We start from the raw sequence: 10,190 nt of genomic DNA, 5'->3' as shown, positions 1-10,190 counted from the left end.
ACCAGATGATCTTTAAGGTCCCTCCCGACCCAAACCATTCTGTGATTCGATGATTTAATTTGGGGGCACCAATGTGTCCAGCTCATCCAGCCAAAGACCGCGGACACCAGCTTGTCACCACCTCAGTCCTCTGATGGCCACCAGCTAACCAAGGCGAAGCAGGAGACAAAGAATTTGTACTCCCTCTGTTAGATAAACTTTCTTTCTGGGTCTAGGGGCGCATCCTGGCCAGCACTCTGGAAGAGGTTGTCCCAGGTCCCCACAATGGCACGTGTGGAGAAGATCAGGATCCAAGACCTCCTCCAATGAACAATTAACGAATGAGTGACGTCCCACAAGGCAGCTGTGACCGTATTTGCCTCCGAGGGAAACTCCCTTTCCGAATTCTCTCTGGACTGGTTCACACGGCTGACTAAGTGGTCATAACATACAACATCAAGTGATGCAGGCGGGCGAACCCCAGGCTCACCTGTCAGGAAAGATCTTTAAAAACCCTGCGGAGATTTTTAATCTCATTTAGCTGAAGACAGCTCGGCCCTGGGAAGCCTGCTCGCGGTGCAAGCCAAAGCAGTAAGAGTAGACATCCGCACGTACATCATCCAAAATACGAGAACAGATGGTAGCCATTAAAAGGGTCAAACGCTGTTTTCCTATTTTGCGGGCTTTTAATGGTAATTTTCACAATAATTTACAAATTTGCTGTTACACACATTATATATCCATTTAGTAATGAAAAACGTAAGTTAATTCAGCTCTCGGTTGAGAAACTGTTGTAAAAATGCCCTTGCTAAGGTCTGGTATCTACTCCCGCAGTTTTGTATTAATAGAGGCAGCCAAGCGAGTTTCTCACGCTGAACCCGTCCAACCTGCTGGGCCTCCCCCGCCCGCGCGGCCCCAGCGCCTGGGCTCTGCTCGCACCCGGGTGAGGACCTGGAAGCTTCAGGGCGCTGAGGGGGACGGACTTGCAGCGCGGCAGCCGCAGGGCTCCGGCGTGACTAAGGCAGGAAGCGGACGGCGTGCTCCAGCCCTTCGCACGGCAGCAATCCAGCCTCTCCCGAAGGGACCCAGCGGCTCCCAGTTAGCTGCTGTCTGGAGGCCCACGGTTCGGCTCCGAAGCCTGGGGCTAGGAGAGCAAGCGTGCTGCGGGTCGGTGCAAGGTGCCGTGGCACAATGCTAGATGGCAACTCGTACGCGTGATGCTGCTACGCCAGCGCTACCCATCCCTCGTGTCTAGGCGTAACAAATTCACCCGCAGGATTCTGTTCAAAGGAAAGAAAGACATGGAGACCTGAGCCCAAAACACAAACAGCGGACCAGACCCAAGCTGGAGAATTCCAGGTGTTCAGCTATGTTACTCCTCAGCAGAGGAGAGGAAATAAATCAAAGGGTACTACAGCCTTTAGTTTTTCCACCTGAGCCGTTTCCATCATCTCAATAATTCACCTCTTAAAATAAAACTTGCTTTTCAGGAAGAGAAACTCCGTTTGCCTTCTACTTTCGGTCCCTTCAAGCTGATTCAGCTTTGCGTGGTCTTGGAAAGAAAAGATCAGCAGCAAGTTGGGTTTCTCAGAGAAATGCAAGACAGCGAATTAAACCTGCAGTCAGCCCGGGCTGCGGGAGAAAGCACGGGCAGAGCAGGGGGGTGCTGCAATGGACACCCCTACATTCTGCTGAGGGAAGGAAGGTCAGGACTTTCTCTCCGGAAAAGCCCAGGAAGAGTGTTAAACCTTGCACCTGCACACACGCATCGGAGTTTTCCCCGCAGCTTTTTCACAAAAGACTTCCCCCACAACGCTTTTACAGTAGCGCGACCGTTATCCCAACAATCAGATCACCCATTCTCGTATAGTTTGTATTTAATGCGCGAAAATAAAGGGAGCGCTCCGCAGCAGTCCCTGGAGGAGAGGGAAGAGCAGAAAGGTTGTGACGAGCTGGCAGCTGGCATGGACAGAAACCGCTCCCTGGGAGCTCCCTTCCCCCTCACCTTCCTCCCCTCTCAAGAGTGCAGTAACGCAATCCACAAAGGCAACCGAACTCTCGTGGGAGAATCTGTGGCACAATAGGCTGCAGTTCCTTTCAAAACGGATTCGTTTTGTTTATTTATTTTAAAGTCCACTGATCATCACAAAAAAAAAAAAAAAAAAAAAAACCATGGCAAATGCAACTAAAGAGAAAAAAGTCCAACGAAGACCTAAGAACCCAGAGCTACGAGTAGATGTGAGCCTGCGGCGCACGGCGCGGGTGCGCGCACAGGACGAGACGACACATGCGCGCTGCAGGCAGGCGTGTGGCGAGAGGTGGGGTCCTTTATGTTAACCGCTGAACGATGACGGCGTTGAGCAGGTTGGCTTCCTTCAGGGTTTGGTTCTCATCAGTCAGCTCTTTATTTGGGAAGGTGGTCATGAGGACGAAACTGGTGGCAGCCATCGCTGGCCGAGCATCTACTATGAAGAGCCGGATGTCACGGATCCTGCCCAAAGGGATCAAACACACAAGGGTGATCCGGTTACCGAACATCCCGTACAAGCGCACGGCAACAGCCTCAATTCACCCTTCCCGGAGCACGCAACCCTGTGGTCGCTGCGCTTGCTTTTCAGCTAACAGCAGAGGCCACAGCCAGACGATTCTGATTTAATCTACTTCTCCGTAGGCTCCCGTTTAGGGAAATAACACAAGCTGCTTTACAGGTTAAAGACTGTGGGCTAAATGTTCTTTTCCACTGCCCGACTGGGAGGTTTGTGTTGTCAGGCAGCTATTTGAAACTGAAGGCTTCTGAACCCTTCAAGATTAACAAATTGCTTGACACTGTCTGCTAGAAGTGACTGAGCTCATCACACACAGCATAATCGAGATGATCTCAACTCCCAAGAGCAGCCACGACAGTGACGCTGGATCTATTTCCTGCACCCGAGCGCAGAAGAAGGTTTTTGTAACTTTTTGCATCGTTCTTGATTCTCTTATAGAAACTGGAGGAACGAGTACAAACGAATGGCCATGCTCTCTGAGATCAGGTAGGTGAGACGGGCTTCAGGAGAAGTCTAAGGAGCAGCAGGGTTTATAAGCCAGCTTTGCTCGTCCGAGGGAACTGAGCTGCTGTGAGGGCACCCCTGGGTGCTCCATTCGGCCCAGGGAGCAGCCCAGCAGGAAAGTCTGAACTGAGAGTCAGAATAACTGAACCAAGTTCCTAATTACCTGACAGTTTCTAAAGCCCTCAGAAGAGATTCAGTTTTTTATAGGTGACATTAAGGAAAGTTCTGCTGATAACACTGGAGCTCCCAGGTGCAGCATCACCAGCTATAACCCATCGCTATCTGGAAAGCAAATCCTATCCTTCCAACAGTTAACGACTGCCTTAAAACCCCTCAATAATTTTATTCCCCGTTGCCTATCCAGAAGGATCCCCAGAGCTCCCTTTAGCAGGCTAGCCAGGATTTTAACGTCTGCTCCATCTGTGCAGAGTTTGCAGTGCCATTCGGGCCTACCCCGTCAGTAACCTGTGCTTCCTGCTGCCTTTGTACCTGTGATTGTGGTTAAACTTCTGGACCAGTCGCCCACCGTCGGCGAGCCGGATTTGGATGTTGGTGACGGGCTCCGACTCATCGATAGTGATGGCAGAACTGGCTTTGGCTTCATTCGCTGCCTGCTGGGCTGGCGAGCTGGTGCCCATCACCTGGGGCACGGTGCTGAGAACAGGGAGACACAAGGCGAGCTGTTAAAAACCCACCGGCTCACCCGGCTGCAGGGTGCCGGGAGTCGGGCAGCGAGCTTATCGCCTGCTGGGCCCAGCTACCAGGGTTCCTAGGCAAGAGACACCAACGCGAGTTGGACGGGAGAGCGGAGGAGTCAGTCAGCAGGAACTCGTCTACAGCTTCCCCCCTACCATCTCCCTTGGTAGCACCACATCACGGGTCTTCACACCCCCACAGGGACAGTGTAACTTGGAACCACTGCTTCTAGGTGACATACCGTGGGGGTTCCCAACTCGGGATCCGCCTCCTGCCACGGAAAGACCGGGCCATCTCACAGCACACGCCAGCGAGCCTCATTTCCTCTCTTAGAGGAACGCCTCACATACCGCAGGCGCTGAGTGCCTTTTCTTCAGAAAGATGAATCAGAAGGCTCAACCTGGCAAAACGCTCGAGTGACTGGCTCACACCACACCCAGAGCAAAGCAGCGCTGCTGTCTTCTCACCTGCCCAGCTTCTGTCCTTCTCCAGTAAAAGCTTTGAAAACGCTTTTCGGTTTCACATACTCCTCATCCCGGTGATCCTCCATATCCAGGTTCACTTGTCCGCCCCGTGCTAACCTGCGCAGCTCTGCCGGCACTTCCCTGCAAAGAGAGCGTCCTAAGGCAGCTGCCTGAAGCAGCAAGTCAGGAAAGCGTGGAGAAAAAGTGCCAGCCACAGGCCTCTGGAATTTCAGGAATCGCAGCGAGCCCTGGCTTAATTAACAGAGCAGATGCCCACCTCCCCACTAGCAGACACAAATTAAAGGTTACTTCTCCCTGGCCCTCACCCGGAGTGACACGAGGCATCAGAAATTCTCAGCCCAAATATGAAAGTCTGTTTGTTCACTTCAAACTCTCAAGGTCCCATACAAACCAAAGCCACTTCCCATTTACCTGAAGTACACGTTCAAGGCTGGCCTCCCACAGTTTCCGTATTAAGAATCTCTTACAAGAAAGCTCAGGTGAAATGTGCCACTGATTCAGCATCCTGAATTCCACAAACGCTGGTGTTTCAGAAAACGGCTATTCTTTCTCTCCCCTCTCGCTACATACCCTCTGCGGATGTCATCGAGAAACTGGGCGTTGGAAGGATCCTGGTAGCTCCTCAGTTCTCCGCTGTCCAGGCTGAATCCACTCTTCCAGAGCTTCAGTACAACATGCACCTGCAGCAGCCCCCAAACAGCAATCAATCAGCCTCACCGCAGCATCTTAGTGAGAACAATAACCGGACGCAAAGTGAAACGTTCCTGACTGGCAGAGGAATTTCAAGGTGCAGAAAACATTCCAGCCAGGTTCCTCCAGGCTGAGGGAAAAACCCAAAGCACCGGCTATGTAAAGGCCCTACATCAGTTCCGAGAAGGTGGCACCACGGACCCCTTTTTGATAAATACGGTTGAAGAGCCAAGAGTGTGCCAGGCGAGGAGCCTCAACCAAGCTCCCACCACTGCCCAGATGCATATTTGGTCACAAACCAAGCACGAGAGAGTCTTGCATTGATGCTGTTAGCTCCACATCTCTTCAATGGATAAAGAAGAGTTAATCGCCCGGTGCTCTTTGCACGCTGTTTTTCACAGTCTGCACTTCTAAGGAGTGCTCAGATTCTTAATTAAAAGTTCATCAGAAAGCTGCTTACCTAAGACCCAAGCATCTACTATTTTCTAATCAGAAATCCCACGGGAAGCAGGATTTACCATACTTCTGTCCTCTTGGATTTCTATCAAGCTTTATAACTCTCTGGGCTCACAAGCTGTGTAGCTACAGCAGAGAAATCCCTCGGGCGACATCTACAAAACAGAACGGAGAGATACTCACATCCTGAGCTGAGTTCTGTCTCCTCTCTCCTGCCACATAAGCAGACTCCTCCTCTGGAGTAGCCCCGAGGCGATACCCTCCCCCTGCGAAAGGCTGCAAGAGAGAGGGGGGGGCAAAGAGGTTATAGAATGACGCAAACCCAAGACAGCTTGCTTCCCTTTCCCCAGCACCGTTACAGATGAACGGGGGGGTTCATGGCATTGCTTCCCTTTCCCCAGCGCCGTTACGGACGAACCGGGGGGGTTCGTGGCATTGCTTCCCTTTCCCCAGCGCCGTTACAGACGAACCGGGGGGGTTCGTGGCATTGCTTCCCTTTGCCCAGCGCCGTTACGGATGAACGGGGGGGTTCGTGGCATTGCTTCCCCTTCCCCGACACCGTTACGGATGAACGGGGGTTTTGTGGCATTGCTTCCCCTTCCCCGACACCGTTACGGACGAACAGGGGGGTTTCATGGCATCAGCAACATCTATTGCCCTGCAGGCGCAGTGACCAGCTTGAACAAGTTAATAAAGATGGCACAAGAAAGTGGCTTTTCTTGCCACTGTGACACACGAATCGGAGCTGCACCAGGAGAGGGGTCCAGACTGAGCTGTCCTTTTAAGGTAATTCCAGGACTCCGCGGTGCCAAACAGCCGTCACGGTGGGAGCCTGAACCGAAACGGGGAACAGAAGGAAGAAGAACTCATCGCTCCTCACTTTAGGCTTGCTAGTCTCGCCACCACTCTTGGATGTCCGATCGACCGCCACCGCACCGTGCTCCTTTGCTCCTTTGAACAGATCCTCCACCAGCTCGTTGGGACTCTTCTTCCTCGGGGGGCCAACGATCTGCTGTCCGCTTCTCTCTGAGCCGCCGGCATAAAACCTAGCAGAAAGCACAGAGCTGCTGGGTAAGACGGACCGCTGCTTCGCCAGGGGACGCATGCGACAGGAGCCAGCAGTTTGATAGCAGGATTCAGGTCATTTTTGTACAGCTTGGATCTACAAATATTAGCCACTACCAGTGCCTCCTGTCGTCACTTACAAACTCCTGTACTGCAGAGACTTTCTTTTTATGTCAGTCACTGTAAAATTATCCATTGATGAATAGCAATAAAGTGATGATAACTCTCACACCTAGCAAGAGAAGCAGTCTAGACTGACAAGGCTCAGTTTCAAATGCTAGTACCAGCTCTGCTACCAAGCTCAGCGAGACTTCCAGTCTCTGACCTGTCAGACGGAAGATGAGCAACATCTAACTGGTGTTTTGAGGGAAAGCACACGTTACGTTCATGCCACACTGAAAGATCCCCACACACAGGACGGATCTGAACTGGAAGCAATGAATGCAGTCAGTGAAGTGCAATTACGCACTTCTGGAAGATCGGGTTTATTTGCTTCCAGCTGGCTTGTAGCACACACAGAGCAAGCTCACATCTGCTTGCGGCAGACCACGCAGCCTACCCAGGTTGAGCCACCTTAAGATACATCAGTTCCACTCAGTTTACCTTGCCTGTTAATCTTAAGGGTATTTAACTACTTACAGCTGACATTGTAGACGACGTTCTCACTAGTACGCCACGTTCCCACTGGAAAGGGGACCTACATTTTTCTTTCCACCTCCACACTCCATTACATTACCCTTAAGCAGCAGTTAAAAAAAAACCAACACAAAACCAAACCAAAAACCCCAACCAAAAAAATCCCCCAAAACCCCAAGCAGAAAGAAAAACAATCCCTGCATTATTCCCACATTTCTGTTCTCTATGGACACAAATGATGATCTGGGCTTTTTTCTATTCTTAGCCAAGGGTTTCCACATCCTCCCTCAGGCTTTCCCTCAACAGCACAATTCAGCGATGAAAACTGGCTCTTATACAGCCACGCCGAGCACGTGCTTGTGCGCAGACTTTGCGCTGACCAACCTTTCCACGCCAAACCTGAGATTTTTCACTACAGGAATTTCACATTGCCTTAAATCTGCTTTTAATCATCACAAAAGGGCAGGGATACACACACAGGCTTTAAGTCTTTAACTGAAAACTTACCGCTGTCCCTCCTCCTCTTCATCATCATCCTCCTGCGCATGAACAAGGTCTCTAAACGATGTTACCCTATGGTCACTGCAGAAGTCAATCAGAGAAATACATCAGCCTCATGACACATTTCAACCGCATAAGCAAAAGCTCCTGAACACAGCAGCTAGGCTGACCCTGTTCTACTTTTAGGGCCTGATTCATCGCTGTAGGAAATGACGGGTCAGGGCTGGCGTAACCGAGCGGTGAAACGAGCTCCTGGACCCCTCTGCCAACTGCACCAACAGAAAACGGGAGCGGGTGCATTGCAGGAGGCTCAGACGGCAGCTGCAGAAGGCTCAGACGGCAGCTGCAGATGCAGCAAAAGCTGCGAGTCCTCAGTCCCTGTCCTTGCTCGCGTACTAGATTTTGTTGCCTTCTTACAAAGAGCCACCCCTTCCAAACCTGCACGAGCACAGGTTTCTCTTCCAGGCCGCAGGACAGCGCAGCCCCCACGTCCTTCCCTCCCCTCTGGTCGTTTCTGCCGAGGCTGTTAGCTGTGATCCAAACTGAAACAGGGTTCTTCTGCAATACGGACTTCATTCACCAAAGCCTGAACCGAGAGCCCTTTTCCTTCAAGATACAGTCAGTGACTCCTTAAAACCGGACAGTATTTCCTCACTGCACAGGGAAATCAACTCCTTTTGTAAAATGCTCGACCCGATCAGATCAGGTGTCACACAAAAGCAGAAAATATTTTTCCTGCGGAGATACAACCTGCTCAAATGAAAGCGTCACCAACCGATTGTCTTCTAACCTCAAAGGACAAATCAAGTTTTTCCTGAGCAGTGAGGCAAGCTGTCCTAACTGATCTTTGGATTAGTTGTGCAATAACCTCTGCGCTTGCAATGTATAAAATGCTGATGTTTTCACAATTTCTAGAGAGCCATACGAGGCGAAACAGATCGAAACGCAGAGCTATTTCTCCTGGAAATTAACATACATCAACGCTTTAGACAGGGCTTGCATTTTGACATCAATGGTCTTCCCCGTCAGGTTTACAAGCCGCCGATAAACAGGTCAGCCTGAGCTGAAGCTCCCTCCTCACCTGGCTGCAGTGCCTCTGGATACGGAGCTGGGTGTCGGCTGGGGAAGAGTCAGAATGTCCTCATCGCCTCCGTCCTCGTAGAAACTGGCAAGCGCGATCTGGAAAGGGACGCCGCAGGATGAGAGCAAACATTCCCGAACAATGGAAAAAACACACACGAGTAACACAGCTGAAGCTTCCGTCACGTTGGACCTCGTAAGGGACATCAACACTACAGACGCTTCATGTGGTTTCCCCCTTTGGAGATCCTGGCAAAGACGAGGTTTTGCCAACTTCGGTTTGGCTTTGTTACGGTAGGGCACTCACCAGAGCAGCGTCCCCGACCGGAGGCCCTGATTCGGCAATATTTTTACAGGGATTACGCGAAAATTACTGTTCGGAAACAGCTGCTTTTGTGCCACCCGTGAGTAGGCTCGGAGTTTACCACAGCCGGATGGTTTGAGGGGGAAGGGAGCCCGGAGCGGGTCAGAGGGGTGGTCGGTCTCCCCATCATTTTGGGGGTGCTGGGACTGCCGCTGCCAGTACGGAGAGCAGAGCGCTAACAACCCCGCGAGCTTTCAAGGAAAATCTACGCAAACCCGGCAAAACGCAGAACCCCCCGGTTCCTCGCCCCGTGCCAGAAATCACCTATGTGCAAATTAACGAGAGAACCAGGACGGGCTTCGGCCCCAACCAGCCCGCGGACCCGCGGCAACGGCTGAGCCCGGCGACGGGCCGGGGACCCGGGAGCGGCCTCCGGGCGAGGCCCGAGCCTGCAGGACACCGAGCTCCGGCCCCGGCGCTCCCCGCTGCCCGCCCCGCCACCGCGACGGCCTCCAAGGCCGCGGCCCCCGCCCGGCGCCGGCCTCCGCCGCCGAGCCCCCCCCCAGCGGGCCGAGCCGGCGACGGGGAAGGCGGAGGGGAGGGAGGCGGCGCTACCTGGAGGTCCCAGCCGGCGGACTCCAGGAAGAAGCGCGCTCGCTCCTCCTCGGCGCCGGTCACGGCCACAAACTCCCTCAGCGCCTCCTCCCTGTCCGCCATCTTGCCGCGGTGCAGCGCCCAAACCCCGCCGGGGCCCTGGCCCGGCCCCGCCCCGCCCGCTGTGCGCCGCGAAACCCAACCCGGCCGGAAACACTCCCGCCTCCCCGAGGGAGGCGCAGCGCGCTGCTCCGTGCACAGCGGCCCCTGGCGGCCCGGCGGTGCCATGCGCCGCGCCCAGCCCCGGGCGTTCAGTGCCGAGCCCCGGGCGGGCAGCGCCGAGCACGGGGGGGGCAAAACCGAGCACGGGGGGGCAGAGCCGAGCACGGGGGGGGCAAAACCGAGCACGGGGGGGCAGAGCCGAGCCCCGGGGGGGCAGAGCCGAGCACGGGGGGGGGCAAAACCGAGCACGGGGGGCAAAACCGAGCACGGGGGGGACAAAACCGAGCACGGGAGGGCAGCGCCGAGCACGGGGGGGGGCAAAACCGAGCACGGGGGGGCAGAGCCGAGCATGGGGGGGCAAAACCGAGCACGGGGGGGCAGCGCCGAGCACGGGGGGGGGCAAAACCGAGCACGGGGGGGCAGAGCCGAGCC

At 53.9% G+C, this 10,190-nt stretch overlaps 1 protein-coding gene across 2 annotated transcripts; it reads right to left on the bottom strand.

The window, feature by feature from the left end:
* Positions 1–558: 558 nt before the first annotated feature.
* Positions 559–9,792, bottom strand: NSFL1C (NSFL1 cofactor). 2 transcript variants are annotated; one of them, XM_082325877.1, is made up of 9 exons: positions 9,558–9,792; positions 8,640–8,737; positions 7,565–7,639; positions 6,237–6,402; positions 5,540–5,632; positions 4,781–4,890; positions 4,193–4,330; positions 3,519–3,683; positions 566–2,470 (listed from the first exon to the last, which is right to left on the bottom strand). In XM_082325877.1, the coding sequence occupies exons 1-9, from the start codon at positions 9,657–9,659 to the stop codon at positions 2,308–2,310; spliced, it is 1,110 nt and encodes a 369-aa protein (XP_082182003.1). In that variant the 5' UTR covers positions 9,660–9,792; the 3' UTR covers positions 566–2,307. The 2 variants fall into 2 exon arrangements, with proteins under 2 accessions (XP_082182004.1, XP_082182003.1); XM_082325878.1 differs by lacking the exon at positions 9,558–9,792 and having other exon boundaries at positions 559–2,470; positions 8,640–9,408.
* Positions 9,793–10,190: the final 398 nt, after the last annotated feature.

This window comes from Platalea leucorodia (genome assembly GCF_965183815.1).
Source record: "Platalea leucorodia genome assembly, chromosome: 13".
In the NCBI taxonomy this organism is placed as follows: domain Eukaryota; kingdom Metazoa; phylum Chordata; class Aves; order Pelecaniformes; family Threskiornithidae; genus Platalea; species Platalea leucorodia.
The sequence above is the reverse complement of the archived record's forward strand: the minus strand, read 5'-3'. Positions and strand labels throughout refer to the sequence as shown.